This window comes from Herpailurus yagouaroundi, unplaced genomic scaffold (assembly GCF_014898765.1).
Source record: "Herpailurus yagouaroundi ecotype Mexico unplaced genomic scaffold, PumYag 162, whole genome shotgun sequence".
In the NCBI taxonomy this organism is placed as follows: domain Eukaryota; kingdom Metazoa; phylum Chordata; class Mammalia; order Carnivora; family Felidae; genus Herpailurus; species Herpailurus yagouaroundi.
In genome coordinates, this window is record NW_024412403.1 from 5,786,114 (window position 1) to 5,803,131 (window position 17,018).

General features: G+C 46.5%; 1 protein-coding gene across 1 annotated transcript in view; it reads left to right on the forward strand.

Annotated features, from left to right (window-relative positions):
- Positions 1 to 17,018, forward strand: part of DSCAM (DS cell adhesion molecule) — a 665,388-nt gene that overhangs the window by 611,117 nt on the left and 37,253 nt on the right. The window contains exons 25-27 of the mRNA XM_040484971.1: positions 2,878 to 3,066; positions 4,519 to 4,809; positions 8,147 to 8,323. Coding sequence (XP_040340905.1) covers positions 2,878 to 3,066; positions 4,519 to 4,809; positions 8,147 to 8,323 — 657 coding nt within the window. The remainder of the gene's footprint in view (positions 1 to 2,877; positions 3,067 to 4,518; positions 4,810 to 8,146; positions 8,324 to 17,018) is intronic.

Below are 17,018 nucleotides of genomic sequence, written 5' to 3' on the forward strand. Positions count from 1 at the left end.
TCTTTCTTTCTTTCTTTCTTTCTTTCTTTCTTTCTTTCTTTCTTTCTCTTTCTTCCCTCCTTCCTTCCTTCCTTTCTTTCTCTTTTTCTTTCTCTTCCTTCCTTCCTTTCTTCTTTCATTTCTTTCTTTCTTTCTTTCTTTCTCTTCCTTCCTTTCTTCCTTCCTTCCTTTCTTCCTTCATTTCTTTTTCTTTCTTCCTTTCTTTCTTTCTCTTCCTTCCTTCCTCCTTTCTTTCTCTCTCTCTTTCTTTCTTTCTTTCTTTTTCTTTCTTTCTCTTCCTTCCTTCCATTCTTTCTCTTTTTCTTTCTTTCTCTTCCTTCCTTTCTTTCTTCCTTCATTTCTTTCTTTCTTTCTCTTTTTCTTTCTTTCTCTTCCTTCCTTCCTATCTATCTTTCTTTCTTTCTTTCTTTCTCTTCCTTCCTTCCTTTCTTCCTTCATTTCTTTTTCTTTCTTCCTTTCTTTCTGTCTTTCTTTCTCTCTCTTCCTTCCTTCCTTTCTTCCTTCCTTTATTTCTCTCTCTCTCTCTCTCTCTCTCTCTTTCTTTCTTTCTTTTTGAACAGCCAGTTGTTAAACATTTATCAGCACTCCACTGAGTGAAAGGGAGGATCTTCCCTTTAAAAAAATACCACTTGGCTTATTGAGTAGTGAGGATGTGTTTGTGGTTTTGAGGGAGTGTGGGGAAGTAAGGAAGATTTGTAACAGCTGCCATGTGGAATGCACAGGGAGTCATTAATAGACCAACAAAGTCATTGCCAAGAGGGAACGAGGCCCCAGCTGCAGATAAATAGCCCAAATTGTGATGGTCACAATTTTCAGTTTAATGACTTCCTCAAGTGGTGCCGGACAGCTGGGAGGAAAAGTGGATCTCAGGTTACCAGAGCTGATGACTGACCCAGTAAGTGTGGCCAGAAGTCATAAGGGTGAGTGAAACCAAGTTCCTGGTGAAAATGGCCTCCTGAAGATTCTAGCCTGGTTAGAGAACATTGTTTTGGGGGAAAAAATGGGGCATTGAGGTAAAAGAGTTCAAGGGATTCTAGGACCCCAATCTCAAATGAAATGAAGTTCTGGTCTGTAAGCGTGGGAGCAGGGGAGAGGTAGTACAGAAAGTGTCAGAGTGGAAGGTCTTGGAGATGAAGCCAATTTTAGTAATGAAGAATTTCCAAACAAAGACAAATGGGGGTCCCTGAAACACAGTGGTGGCCAAAGCCATTGGCACAGGGGATCCCATTGCCAAGGGTTATAAAATCTTCCCAGATGTGATTTGGATGGAGGAAATTAGAAGGAAAGTATCTGGTTATGTCCAGGGCAGCAAGGAGGTGGTTTGGGCAGGGCTGGAGGGGAAGCCAAGAAATGATGTTGGGAGCATGGGGAACACAAACCCTCAGCCACCTGTCAGGTACTGAAGGAGATTTGAGGGGTGCAGACAGGAACCCTCAAAGAGAAAAAGAAGGCTGGGAAAGGAAGAGGGACCCCAAGGATGCAGAGGACCAGAGGGGAAGGAAGGAGCAAAGAACAGGGAGGTTGCAGATCCTGACCCCAGAAGGAAGAATCGAGGACAGGGGACCTCCATATGGGAGGTCTGCAAAACACTTAATGCTGCCAATGTGGGGTTAGGAACCTCTGTAGCACGGAGCTGAGAAGTGTCTTGCCTGTGTTAAAAATGGAGCCCCACGGGCTGGAGGAAGATACAAGCCCACTGGTGTGGAGGCACCATGCACCAGGCAGACTGGTACCTGGGTTGTCGGGGTATGAACGTGGAGGAGACAGGGACAGAGAAAACCAGACATGTTTGACCCCAGGAATTGGCTGGGGCAACAGGGGTGAAGGCCAAACCAAGGAGGAATGCCTCGGTGATCACAAGGGCCAGGAGTGCTGGCTTTGGAGTCTGAGGGGGCTCTAGGATAGTCCCCTAACCTCTCTGGACTTCAGGGTCTTCATCTCACTGTGGAGACAATCACTGTCTCAGAGGTCCAGGTGAGGTAATGAAAGGAACGGGGTGAGGACACCGAATGGCACATGGTGAGCACTCAAGAAATGGACGGTTGATGTTCGTGGTAGTATGAGTGCAGGTAATAGTGGTCAAGTGTGGAGATGAACTGTTGGAAGGGTTTTTCAGACAAGGAGAGGCAGGTTGCCATTGAAGTGTTGGGATGGCTACAGGATTTAGAGCTGGTTCCCTTTGTGGTTGTGGACTGGGCAGGGGTTCGTGGATGAGATTCCTACCCCCTTGATCACATCGGCCCAGCTTTTCCAGAGCTTTGGTTCTCTTGAAAATAATTCAGCTTCGGATCATGATGATAGCCCAAGATTCAGGCACGTGTGCTCTGAAGCCAGATGTCTAGAGATTTCGTGCCTACTCCCTGCTGCCCGCGCCACCTTTTTTTTTCTTAATTTTTTTTTTAATGATGTATTTTATTTCTGAGAAAGAGAGAGAGAAAGAGAAAGACAGATTGCGAGGGGGGGGAAGGGCCAGAGAGAGGGAGACACAGAATCCCAAGCAAGCTCCAGGCTCCAAGCTGGGGCTCAAACCCACGAACTGTAAGATCATGACCTGAGCCGAAGTTGGATGCTTAACTGACCGAGCCACCCAGGAGCCCCCACTACACCATTTAAAAGGAAATGGGGAGAAAGTGGTTTTATTTTCACGATCCCACGATACACTGTAGTAATGTCGGGTATGGCCTAACTGCTAATGAAAACATCATCATGGCACTCCTCCTAGCCTAGTTTCAATTTCCTGCATCAGGGAGACTTCAGATGTTCTCTTCCAAAGATGTGTGAATTCTGAGAACTTTCACCCCATACAAAATGCAAACGTCCACCAGCTTCTAGGAGAACGGAAATAATGCTCTTTTAAATATCTCGTGCTTTCTGTAGGATACATATTGCAGTACTCTGAGGACAACAGCGAGCAGTGGGGAAGTTTTCCAATCAGCCCAAGTGAGCGCTCTTACCGCCTGGAAAACCTGAAGTGCGGTACTTGGTACAAGTTCACTCTTACTGCGCAGAATGGAGTGGGACCAGGACGCATAAGTGAAATCATAGAAGCGAAAACGCTGGGGAAAGGTACGTATGCCTTCTGGTTTCTACATTTCCTGTTTTCGAGATCGAATGGGGGATCGGAATCCCAAAAGATTCATCACATATTTGCACGTTCGGTGTGAGTTTGAACCTTGTGGTTCCCGAAACAGGTCTTGGAAGTGTTACAGTGCAATGAGAGAGGTGGCCAGTCTTCAGAGAATATCCTGGTTCTCTTTTTTCATTATCTCATTTGCAGTGGAGAAAAGGAGTAGCAGTTGAAGATCAAGGGCTTTGGTGCCAACATAAAGTGCCCCGGCTGGGTGGCCATGAAATAAGACATTTGCCCTGTCACCTTCTTCTGGTGTGATCTTCTTCCTCAGTCACCCATGACCCCTGTATCCAGAACTTTTCACATGGCCTCAGAGGCCTCCCCCTTTTCAGGTGGGAAGTGAGTGGGATAGACTATTGACCTTTAATGTGAATTGGTTTTTAATCTGAAACATGGACGTTGGAGGAGATGAACCCCAAGAGGAAAACAACACTCAGTGGTGTAATTGCAATCTGGGGACACCAGTAAGAGGAGGGGTACAGTGGCACGTGGGTGTAGGTGAGGCAGTGAAGAGAGAGTCTTTGTGGCTCCCCCTCACATCTGACTCCCATCTGGTGCACGGGATGGCAAAAGAGGTAGAGATGGGAAGACAAAGGCGCTCTTTGGATCTGGCACCAGAGTTGCAGATAAGATGCGGCCAGGGTTCAAAGGGTGAGGTATTGATTTATGCAGAAATATATCCATTAGGCTCTGGGCTCCAGCAGGAAGTGCTTGGATAGCAAGGGATACCTGCTTGCACTTCCCAAATTCAACTAGACTTCTCTTGAGTCAGATCTGTCCCCATGAGAGTAGAAACAGGTCAGCTCGATACACAACACTGATTCCTTCAGAACCACTCAAGGAGGGGCTCCTGGGTGGCTCAGTCGGTTAAGCACCTGACTCTTGATTGTGACTCAGGTCATGATCTCACAGTTGTGAGATCGAGCCCCACATCAGGCTCCGTGCTGAGTATGGAACCTGCTTAGGACTCTCTCTCGTTCCCTCTCTCTCTCTCTCTCTCTCTCTCTCTGCCCCTCCTCTGCACTCTCTTGCACACGCTCTCTCTCTCTCAGATAAATAAACATTAAGAAAAGAAAGAGAACCACTCAAGGAAACGCATTCATGAAAATAACACTGTTCTTCAAGAGCTCTAAGTTACACAAAAATAACCCCTACCCACCCAATTTTCCCTCTCACACCCAGGTTATTATGGTTGGAGACTGCCCATTGGTCCATAGGTCCCTATAAATAGCGGACACATTGCAAGTGGCCTATGATCCAGACTTGGGCCGAACTCTTCCCCCAGGTGGGGAAGGCAACCAAAAGAAGCTGTGTGACTGCTCTGACAGGCTTCATGGGTGTATCCCATGAGCTGAGCCCCCCCCCCCCCACTGTGCCTTCCCCCTCAGAGCCCCAGTTCTCCAAGGAGCAAGAGCTCTTCGCCAGCATCAACACCACGCGCGTGAGGCTGAACCTCATTGGCTGGAATGATGGCGGCTGTCCCATCACCTCCTTCACACTTGAGTACAGACCCTTTGGGACCACGGTCTGGACCACGGCTCAGCGGACCTCTCTCTCCAAGTCATACATTTTGTACGACCTTCAAGAAGCCACCTGGTACGAGCTGCAGATGAGGGTTTGCAACAGCGCCGGCTGTGCGGAGAAGCAGGCCAACTTCGCCACGCTGAACTACGATGGCGGTAAGCCGGCTGGCTTCACGGCCCTCCTGTTTGTGCCGCAGGACGTGTGCATGTGCTTACTGTCCCTCTCCCATTCGGCATTCATCCTTGGCACGGGGCGACCAGCGCCCACAGAACCCTTTAGGCGTCAGGGCCATTCCGTTGGCTCCCTGTGAGACTCCCTAGTTGACTGCGCTCACGTGACCATGACTCTGTTCCAGAAACAAGGGGCTGAGGGCCAACGGGAATCTCCTTAGGGCATCTTGGTGCAGGAGTGATTTGTCTTCGGGCTGAAGGATTCTTAACGTTCACTTAACGTTCTCTGCCTTTGTCAATGACCGTGAGCTAACGCTGCCTTTGTTGTCTCCTCACCCCTCCCCCACCCCATCCCAACCCACATAACTTCGTCTTTGCTCTCATTTAGCCCTTAAATTGCATGCGCAGAAACAGTTTTCATGGTAAAGGAGCTTATGTCAGGCCCTGAATGGAAATGGAGGCACTGATGAAAAAAGAATAGTGTCGTAAGATATTAGTGTGTGTCCCGCCCCCCTGCACACATACACACACATGCAATTCGCATGGCCTTTCTGAAAACCAGGCGAGGTGTCTTGTGATGTTTAGTCAATCAAAAATAACTGATACAAGTTTTTATCCTTTTCTTTTTCCTACAACTAGTATCAAAGGCCATTTACTGATATCTGAACAAATGTCCAGCCCCGTGAAGCTCAAAGGTAGTGTGTCATTGATTGCTCTGTGGTTAGGGAACTTTAGAAAGTCTTAAATAGCAGCATATGGGTGCTGATTTCTGCAGCTTTGTGGTGACTTTCACTCAGGGAAAAGCAGTGAGTAAGTTAGGAGCTCAATCACAAGACCCACCACAGTTCATCAGGATGCTTGGAGCTCCTGGCTTAGCATTCCCCTCGCCCCTCTGAGCCTTCTGGCCAACACCACTGATTAGGTCAGACCACAGAGCTGGATAGCTTAGCCCAGAAAGTCTATACTGGAGCAAATACCCCAATGCTTTATTCATCACTAGGCAGGCTAAAGGGTGTCCCCTCTTCTGCTCATGTGTACTTGGGATCTTGCTTAATTAAAGCTCTAGCAAGAACCTCTTTGGGGTGGAGGCTATCCTGCCCTAAGCAGAGTGTCCGTGAACCCACAGACCCTCAGAAGCAACCAAAGGAAGCTGACAAGGTGACGTGGGCTAGGATCCTCATTTGCCCATTTTCTGTGGACTGTGCTAGATGGCCTAGAACGAGTTCTTCCTGCTCTGGAACACTGTAAACCTATCCCCAAGTCTCCTTTCCGGGGCCATCTCTCCACAAAGTCCCCCTCAGCCGGAGTCCAGACCATGCACACAAGAAGGCCCTGCGGTGGAAGCCTTCCTGACATTGGTTACACCAGCCCTCAGTTATAGGCAAGGGATGTCGTTCAAGGGTGTCCCGTCTCCAAGCATCACCCACAGGCAGAGAGCAGCCCTTCCTATCGGCTTTCTCTTCCAACATGGTTTAGGTCTTTGATCTTACAAAATAAAGGACTTTCGCGTACCAAACACCTTGCTTTGTATTTAAGAGTTCCCCCAAAGCCCTCTGCTAGCAGGTACATTTTGGGGCGGTAAGCGTACTTCTTATTTTAGCGTGTAAGTAAAATAAGTAAGTATTTACGCTTAAGTAAGCGTACTTCTTATTATCAGCTTACAGTAATTGACTTAAGATAATCACATGCCGGCACATCGCTTCTCTGTAATCTGTGGACATGCCAGAGCACTGGGCCTCGGCGTGCACATTGGCGATATGGTCACGCTAATCTTTGAATTAGAAACCACTCACATGCAGAATTGGAAACTATGATTCAAACTTACAAAGCAATGTGCAGATTTTAAATGCTTGTCTTCCAAAAAAAAAAATTTTTAAAAAAGCAATGCTCTCATTTCATCCGAGGTCTTAGATTACAATCACGCAAAAGTCCTGTGAGCTACATTTGATTTTCTGAAATCTGAAATAATTTTATCGCAGTAGGAAACAAAAAATACGTACTTCTGTTTTCCTTGAAAAGGATTATGGATTTCTTTGAACTGATCCCATGGATCTATAGCTTCAACATCTCTTTTGTCATATCTGGCTGAAGGTCTTCCTTTGATTTTTGGAGAAATGGACGTGGGCAATTAGCCTCACACCCGTGCCAGTCAGACCTCAGATGCTTCCCTTTCTTTCTTTGACTCTTTCTTCTGCCATTTCCTTAATCAAACGGTAGCACGTGTCCTTCTGCCGTCTTGCTTTTGCAGACCATCTTCACTGCATCCTCTTACATGGGTTCTGAGTATCCCAGACTCGGGCTTCCAGCTAAAAACACTGCACAGTTGGAAGAACCCTTTTCTTGGCCTCGGCAGATAGCATAGGGGACTGGGATTCTGTTATCCCTGCTCTACTTACGAAATGCAGGCTGAAGACCATTGGTGTGGAGGGACGAATTGCATTATCTTTGCATTATTTTTTCCTAAGCCCCTGACTTCCTGGCCCTTGGTTTACCTGGGAAATACAGTGGGCTGGAGAGTCTTACATAATGGAAGGTGCCAGGATGCATGCCCCATGAAGTGAGGATGTATGTTTGAATCTCTGCACCCATTGTATTCAGGCTCTACGTAGAAAGCAGCTTGAAATAACTCAGAGTTCAGTCTACTTAGGCGTTTCCTTATAATTCTAAGTAACTTAAATTTCATGACACTGGATCATAATGCCTGATCATTAAGGAGCTTGCTTTGGGGACCTGGATGCTTCCTCTTTTTCCACAGCTCTTGTAGCCTAAAAGGAGAGCTTCTAAAGTAGAGTTGGCCTTAAGCCTGTGATAAAAAGCAAGGGAAGAGCCCCACAGAAAGGGATGTTAAGCTTCTTTAAGCCAGTGTGGCTGGTACAGTCTCCCTTCAGACTCCTGTCCACTTGCCAGACCTATTGTTCCTTCTTTGATGTGCAGCTTTTCAAACAGCCTCCGTCAGTTGCCCCGAGGGTGACAATCCCAGGTAGATGCATGTGGCTTTTTAAAGCCCCTCGCCTGGACAGTGTGGTCTTCAAGGGCCTGCGCCCAGCAGTACATTGCAAAATGAAGTTCCTTTCAAAGAAATGCGCTTCACCCTTTGTGCAGATCCCGGGTTGATGTGCTGCCGCATAAGTTGAAAGTTGGGCAGAGGAGGGGCGTGAGAAAGTAAACAAATCAGCAAGGACCTAGATAAAGAGTTGCTCTCATCTCTCATCACCCTGGACACCCCTGGATCACACAGCGCGCCTCTTGTAACCGTCATCCCTAAAACCTCCTCCATGCTGTCTTCATTAATAGCCATCTAACACCATGGCCCTGCTTTCAGGTACAATCCCTCCACTCACTAAGTCGGTTGTCCAAAGCGAAGAAGGGCTGACGACCAATGAGGGGCTCAAGATGCTGGTGACCATCTCCTGCATCCTGGTGGGGATCTTGCTTCTGTTTGTGCTCCTGCTGGTGGTGCGGAGGAGGCGGCGGGAGCAGAGGCTGAAGAGGCTGAGAGGTGAGTGGAGGCCCCGCGGTCACCCGCACGCACCGTCGCTGGACAGCCAGCCTGGCAGCAACCCGGCGAAGGTCCCCCAGCTGCCTGACTCTGTGACGTGCCTTCAGCAGGACCGCAGAGCCTTGGAGGAAAGCTGCACACGTGTCACCACTCGCACGATCAGAAACTGAGCAAGGGTCAGCCACACCCCGGTCTCCTAAATCCTAGACATCAGGAGGCCAAGAAATATACATATATATATATTTTCTCACGGTTTTGCAACTCTGCGTGCTTTCATTCTCAGCCCATTCCAACGATGCCGTCAATTATGGCTTCCTTTTCAAAAAGCCCTATCGCATGTGCTGTGGCAGTGAGAACTGTTTTATTGCCGGGAAGCGGAAATTGAGGGCTTGTGGTAAAGCATTGTGAGGCAGAAGACACACACTCCCAAATTAGAAATTTGAGCTGAAGCCCAGTGTAAGAGTTTCACTCTAACTAAAAAAACAAAAAAACAAAACAAAACAAAACAAAAAAGCCATGGAAAACAAGAGCCTAGGCCAGACGAGAGCCATTGTTAGCAGGCTGGTCCCATTATTACTCTGTCCCGCTCCGGGAGGTCCTGGTGATGAAGCTATTTCCAGCTTCTGGCCGAGGGCCCGTCCTTGCCCTTGCCCTGCGGTGTGAGGACAGCGAGCCCTTTCAAACATGCAACCCCCTACAGGAAGAGCATCTGAGTCCTTGGCTTTTCACCTGTCAGGGTATGTAAGCAGGCCACTTTTTTTTTATATAAAATGCGGGGACACGATGTTCTCATTTTAATGTCAGTCCAGGGTGGAGTGATGTCACGCAGCCTCCTGCATGCCCCTCAAAGACACGTCTGCGGAACAAGTAGCACCGTCCCCAGTACGTATCTGTGACGTCCCCAGACAGCGCTGATGTGCACGGGAAACGTTGACCTCTTCCGTAAGCGCTCCAGTTGACCATAATCCAATTAGAGCAGCAGAATGTGGTAATATTTTCTCCAGTCTGCGCTTATGCAAAGCATCCCTCTTTATGTGACCCTAACACATTTTCCCCTCAAGTTGCTTCCACCTTGCCGACAAATTAAAATATCTGAAATACGTTGCACTCCATGTGTACACATTAATAACCCTTCCACTTAAATCTCCTGTAGCCCCATAAAATTTCAGATGAACCGTCGATCTCATGGAAATATCTTTTCTAAATGGCGTTAACCACCTACTTAATTTTGCAGGCTTACCTTAGTAAACCCCACATCCCAAGCACTGTGCTTGATGCCTTGATGTATCAAGATGAAGAGAAAGAGCCTTCTGAACTTTGGGTTTAGCGTAGGAGGCAGACATATGAGCATCTACCAGGAAAAGAACAAAAATGTCACGAATGCTAAAATCGGGCTTCAAACAAATCCTACATAAGCACAAAAGAGGGAGCAATTAATCCCAACTGGGGAGAGACCGGGAGGCCATCTAAGAGCTCTCTAAGAGCAACGTATTGCTTAACATTTGGAGAAATCCAAGATAAAGGGAGTTGTGTTGGATTCTTTTCACAAGTGCTCATCACTAAGATACCAAAAGGATGTTTCTATAACCCTGTCACAGAAAACAGAATCCCACATTCTGGACTTCAGGGACAATGTTATCGAGGAGTCCATAACTGACAGACCGGCAAAGGTCTGTCCTTGTCGCGTTTCGACAGCCAAATCCAACTAGCTGCATTTCGAAGGCTATGAATTGTTCATGGCACATCTTATAAGACCCACAGTAAAATTTTTGGATTAGTCATTTCTATTTGACCACGAGGGTTCCTCAGCAAATGCATTAAACGTGAAGGCACTCCTTCCCAGCATTCTACGACCCTCTGCCAAATTTATCGTTCCACTCTCCCCCGGCCCCATTGTGTTCTCCTTCTTGCCCAGTTCAGTTTACCCTATGCTGCTTGTAATTTAAGCACCCCAGTCTCCAAAGATGCTAAGGACGCTGCTGACTCTTCCCAAAGCATGGGGCTGGGCTGATGGCAGGCCCATGCTCCCTTTATTTTCCTTCTTAACAATGCCTTGTAATTTAGTAATTGTTTTGCAAGGACTCCTGCCAGAAAATATCCAGGGACTGGCATTTTTATTGTTGGCATCTCTACCTCTAGACACCAGTATTTTGTGGCGGATCTTGGTAGAGAAAGCAATGCATCACATGAGAGAGCACCACCTTTCACTACCCGGGAACGGTTTTGTTTTCTTTATGCCTGAGAAAAAAAACAGAGCCAACACAAAGGTTTCAGCAGGAAGAAGATAAGTGCCATGGCAAAGAGGCTGTGTTTATGCAAGATGCCGAGAAGACCGGAGTTTCAGAGAAGTAGACTGCCGTAATACAAAAGTCACTGCGATCTTGCATTTTGTACACGCTTCGTAAAGCCTTCCTGATCCAGAGTCAGACAAGAGGGCAGCAAGAACGCAGAGGGCTTGGGCACCCACTTCTACCTGCTCCGTCACGGCAAGTTTTAATGTGGAGGCACAGAAGGAAATCGAATTCAACAAACCATTCTTGAACCATTATCTACCACGTGCTGGGTGTAACTGCTTTTCAAACCAACGTAAAATGTTCTTTTTAATTACTTCCGTTTGATCACAAGGGTTTGACCAGGTCCCAGATGGAAAAAAGATGACTAAAACCCCATCCCAGAACTGTAGAAGCTGACACCCTAGTGGCAGCGAGTAAAGGCTTACAAGAGACAGACATCTGCCTATAACTGTGAAAAGTGTAGCATAAAAGGACAGAGTAAGTGTCATGGGTTATAGGGGAGGGGGTGGGCAGTTGTTAGTGAAAGGCCAGGTCTTGTCCCCAAAATATCTGTCTTTCAGCCCGGCAGGGCTCCTGAAATGTTAATTAATGACGTGAAATGTTTCCAGTTCAGTCATAGAGGAAAACTATAGCCAGAGCTTAAAGTAGTAGGTGCCTACCTATTAAACAGAGCTCATTAGTAGAATCACCCACTTACAACCTGACCCACATAAGGCACAGGTCCTGTGCCTGGATTAGAGTGAGTTCAAATATATTCACAGATTCAACAGAAGAGTTGCTTCATAAAATATTTTTACTGCCCCCAAATAAGGGCACTTCTAATAATATGTCGATGTTGCTTGAGCAACCACCAATTAAGATCAAAACTGGAAATAAAATTTAGATTACAGAAGAATATTGTGATTTAATGAACACTCTAGGGGGTTACTATTTAGGGTCACCTCCATATTGTTGACCTTGTTTGATTTTTAGAAACTACTAAAAGTTTATAAGCAAAGTATGCTTTACCATGTAGACAAGCAACCTAGTTAGGTGAATATAACATAATGTTCTTTATGTAAAAGTGAAGGAAGGAAAGGAAAGGGCAGGGCAGGGCAGGAAAGGAAAGGAAAGGAAAGGAAAGGAAAGGAAAGGAGATGGAGGGAGGGAAGGGAGGGAGGGAGGTAGGGAGGGAAGAAAGAAGGAAGGGAAGGAGGGAGATGGGATATAAGCAGTTGAGCCAACCTATATTTTTTCTTACCTGAGAACTTTCCCAATTTTAGAGCATAGTGACCTCCTAAGTCTAAATTGTCTACAAGTGCTACATTTTTTAAAAACCTGTAACCTTATCCAGGAGGCCAGAAGCCACATTTTTGCATGTAATCATACCCTAATTTTTTCCCCACTTCTAAGTCTTTCCAAGTGCAAGATTACAGAACAAATTCCTGGCTGGGCCCATGATCCCAGAAGCCCTAACCTTGTAAAAATGCGATTCCCACATCAAGTAATCGACTCCATATCACTAAAAACCTCCTTTAGTGTGAGTCTACCCAAAAAGGGGCAAAGTTATGTTGACACCAGCCAGTGCGGGTCAACTCACAGGCCAAGTCTCAGAGCTACTTCCGGGACTTCAAATAAGCTGTAGATTAAAAAAAAAAAAAAAAAAACAGTGGATATCAAATTTGACCATGCTTCTGTGGCAAAATGCCTTTCTTCCTTTGAACAGAAGCATAGTTATTTTAAGCATGCTTTAAAATGGGTTAATATTATAAAAACAGATCAGTTCCAGAAGGCCATTCCCAGAGGGAATCTGGCCTCATGGTTCTACACGGGCACAGTTTAAGGTGGGGGGTGGGGTGGGCATGAGGAATTGTCATCATTTTCTGAGGTCTGACATTCCATTCATCTGTTCTGCAAATGAGCTCGAACTCTCCTCCTTTGTAAGAACAAAAGTCAGCTTGAATTTTAATAATCTAAAGGAAGAGCAGTAAAGAGACGTCATCACCAAGCTAATAAATGCCCAAATTGCAGTTTATTTGGGATCAGAAGCATGTGCTCTGAAACTTTATTCCTATGCTTTGCTTGCTTCCTACCTACTTTCCTTCCTTCCTTCCTTCCTTCCTTCCTTCCTCCCTCCCTCCCCTTCCTTCCTTCCTTCCTTCCTCCCTTTCTTTTTTTTTTTTTTACCTTAATTTCTTAATAAAATTCTTCTTTCAAAACACCAAATTTGCCACAGGAGAATTGAGTAAAAAGAGGCCTCTGTATCAGAGAGTGGGGAGCAAAGGAACGTTGGGATGGCGGCAGGGCCAAGCCAAGGGCAGCCCGTGGAGTGAGGGACAGAGAGGGAGCCGGCAGGAGAGAGACAGTAGCCTCAGCCCTGGAGCTGTGCCCCGCCTGGGTGGTCTACTTGGTCCATGTTTGTACTTACAGTTTTCTCAGATTGCAAGTATATATGGCTTTGTTTTTTTAGATATTTAGTTAGCCATGACTTTTGTGTCAGCTTTCATAGCATGCCAAGGGTTGGAAGTCCTGTTCGTCATCTGGTAAAAACATAAATGCAGGCTCATAGCCCTTGCAAAAATAGCTACTTTATGAGACCCATTTCAATGCCACAGAAGGGTGGAGATTGTTGTGAGGGAGCCTGCAAGTAAGAACTTTTGATAGATAGTAAAGCTGGGTAAAATCTGATTCTCCCAAGCTGGTTTTTTGCTTTTGTGGGTGCGTGCAAGGGACTGTCCCACGGAAGCATGAACCTGAGCTTGTCCCATTTTGCTGAACTAGAACTTCACAAATGAGAAGTGTGGTCATGTAGCTATGAGTGGGATTTCTCCTCTATAAGAAAACATCTGGGCACACAAACCAGGAGGCAACTCAGACCCTCCCTGGGCACAGCTGCCACACTTGATGCTCACCGTGAACCCTCCTGACTCACCGTTCGTGGTGTTGTCCAGTGGATGAGAACCTCTGTGCGGCACACGGACCCACGGTGGGAACGGTGGTCTGCGAAAAGAACAGGGGAACTGGGCGAGACCACGCCGTGATATTCGTAACCTAGCAGGGGCGCTTCTTCCCAACAGCCAACCGAATCGTGCATGCATCAACAGAGGACTCATATTTTCCACTTTTTTGCCTTCCTCCTCCTCTGTAAATGCCTTGTATTAGTCTCTCCACAGCGGTGCAAACAGCTTAAGTATAAGCTTGACGTTATTATGCCCTGTTTTGCCGACGTGACAAAGGAACTTGTCCAAAATCACGTATCAGGACCGAGCTAGCGAGAGCGCCCAGATCACCGCTGCTTAACCCCGGCTCTCTTGCCATGAAATTTCTTGGCATCGATATTGTTGGCTTTGAAAGAGTTATCAGTGAAGCCTGAGGTCAGAAAGATACATTAACACAGAATCAACAGCTACTGTATAATTTTATTTTTTCCTATTGAAAATATTTCACTTATCCATTTTCTATCTCTATATTCACTATCTTTCCAGCTTCCCCTATATTTAAAAATATATGTTCTTTCTTGTTTGCACATCTTCTACCTGATGCCCTTCTCTCTACTGCTTTTCCTCTCTGGATTATTGAAAGGGGATTCTATACTCAGACACATCACCTCTCACTAGCTCCTGAATCCTCACAGTCTCACTTCCACCCCCACCTTCCAAATGCTCTCCTGAAGGCAGATGACCAGTTACCTTCTGATCACCAAACTCTCCTTCCAGCTACCATTTGCTAGCCTTCTTTGCACGTTCAGAGTGTTACCAAATCTTATTTTTTAGAGCCCCTTTCCTCTGTGTTTCAGTATCATTAGACCATCCTGATGATATTTCATATTTCTCCATGCCCCAACCCAAAAGAGTAAGAGGGAAACACAGAGCCAAGGATAGATATGTAGGAGTAGCAAAGGGCTTTAGGCAAGGTGTCACAAAGTCTAAATCTCAGATTGAGCTGAAATTTGTGGGGGGGGGGGGGGAAATGTGACAGGCAACACAAGAGGCTGTTTAGCAAGAGAACAAGGCTTGAGATGATGTTCTCATGTTAACAGATGGCAGGTAGATAGAACGACTCAGCGTCTGCTTCGCTTTGATGTGCACCAGGAGGAGTGCTATTCAAACCATAAAACGTGGAACAAGAATTATAAAAAAGGAAGGAAAGGACGGAAAGAGGGAGAGGGAACAGGAAAGGGGATAGGAGGGGAGAGGCAGGGAGGGAAAGAAAGACTGGGAGAGAAAAAAGGGGAGGGAAGGAAGGAAGGAAGGAAGCAAGGAAGGAAGGAAGGAGGAAAGGAAGAAAGGGAGGAAGGGAGGATAGAAGGTGCTTGAGAAAGTAATCAGAGCCCCTGATTATTTAAATTGATTTTTTCTTTCAAAATCTACTATATTCTAGTATTATGGGGGCAAAAGAGGGGTTACTGCATAAAATAATAGTTCTGATCTCTTGATGACAAGGAGGAAGCCATGTTTACAACAAACTATTACACAAATTCTGAATCATCAGCCACATACCGTGGACACCAGTAAATGCTATGAAAATACACTGAAAGGAAAGATTTTTTCCCACTGGAAATATTAGGAAGGGTATCACGTGGCACTGGTCCTTAGACCCCAAAGGATGATGTCTTGGGGTTCTGGACAAAAATTTCCAGACGTAATCCCCAAATCTTTGTGAATAATCTTTGAACCATTGAAATTAGAGGTGTTGGAAAATAGTCATACTCCATACCTCTTCGCAAGAACAACAAATTCTAGAAATTATAGACTGAAATAAAGCAGGTTGTAGAAAGGAGGGTTTGTGAGCAATCAGAAATTATGGGGATCAGCCGAGGCCCAGACAAACCCCATTTGCATTTGGACAGGGCATAAGGGAGTACCAGGCTGAGCCCATTTTTGATGTGGCAACTCTCCCAGAGAGAAAGCTAGTGTATTAACAGGAAGAATCCAAATGTTAAGAGATTTTGAAAGGCTGGAACCAGAGATAAAATGTAGTGGGGAGAATTGTAAAGTCTTCTCTGTAAGTTGTAAACATTCATTTGCAACACACATAATGAGCATTGTGTTCTCACGGGTGTGTGATAAAGAGAATATCAAAACATAAGCAGTTTCTGTGCTCTGCCTCACTTAATAAAGGACAATAAGAAAGCACAGGTCTTTCACAGAGGAGAGTCCCAGGTAGAGGATTACGTAGAAATTATGCCATCTGAGGAGGGATTGAGGAAATGAGAAACTTCAACTTGGAAAAGAGACAGATGGCACGCAGCTGCACGGAGATATTCACATGGCTTTTGAATGGAATGGCTCCAGGTGTCGTCATTGTATCCAGGCAGAAATTACATCAAGGGAGTTCAACACAAGAGCAGGAAGGTGTTTCCCACAATTAAGCGTATCCTCAGGGAAAGCTTGTGTGGACGCACCGTCTAGCAGGGACTGGGCTGAGCCCGGAGAGGAAGATGACTCAGCACATGGAGAACAGGAAGCCACCGTGTGAAGGTGGCAAAGGCTGCACTGGCCGTGGTGCAGAGGTGCATGAAGTCCAGAAAAGCAAAGCACCAACTTCACCTGGGGGGCTTGGGAGGGTGCGCAGGGCAAGTCACATCTGCATGTGGTGCTATGACAGAGGACGCCTTACAGGAGCCAAGTCATGGGGTCTGCAGACCAAGTCATGGCGTCTACGGTGAATGCAAGAGGGAGAGCCTTAGAGAGAGTGCTGGAGGCCAGATGCAAGGGGCAGCAGGGCAGGGAAACAGCTGAGCAGCTGCGTGCGAAGGTTCTTGCTCTGCGCTGAGTCCTACTGGCAGGGAGGTCCCTTGGAGAGTTTCAAAGCACAGGTGTGACACCGTAAGGGGGCGTGTTCCCAATCCATCACCCTTTGGGTGGATGTCGCTTAGAAGGCCGGCGACACTGAAGGCGGCAAGGCCAGGGAGTGGGCTGCAGATGAGTAATGAGATTCGAACTGAGAAGATAGGGAAAAATAAAGGTCCCCTGGGGCCATGTTGAGGGTGACAGATCAACAAACTAGACAGTGGGTCAGAACTGAGAGCAGGAGGTAGGGCGCTGTACACGCCGTGACAGCATCGACCCCTCTCTGGAGCACCTAGTGGCAGGGCACATTTTAACATCTGCCCAAGATACTGTGGGAGGGAGGCAAACATCTACTGGGGGACTGACTTGGAGAGTCTTTAATGCTCTTAAGATTCTATGATTTCATGATTTTAAAAATGTTCTTCATTTGTCCCAGATTCTCTCCTCACCACTAAACAAAAGGTTTCGTCATCTCTTTGCACTGTCCCTACACCTATACGAAGAAGACCCCGAACCCCAACTCAGCCCCGACATCTCTCTCAAACTTGATGCCAAATCAGCCTTGAACGGCCTCACCTCATGTCCCCCAGCTTACCATCCCCCTCAGTCAGCTGACACTAGGTGTCTCTT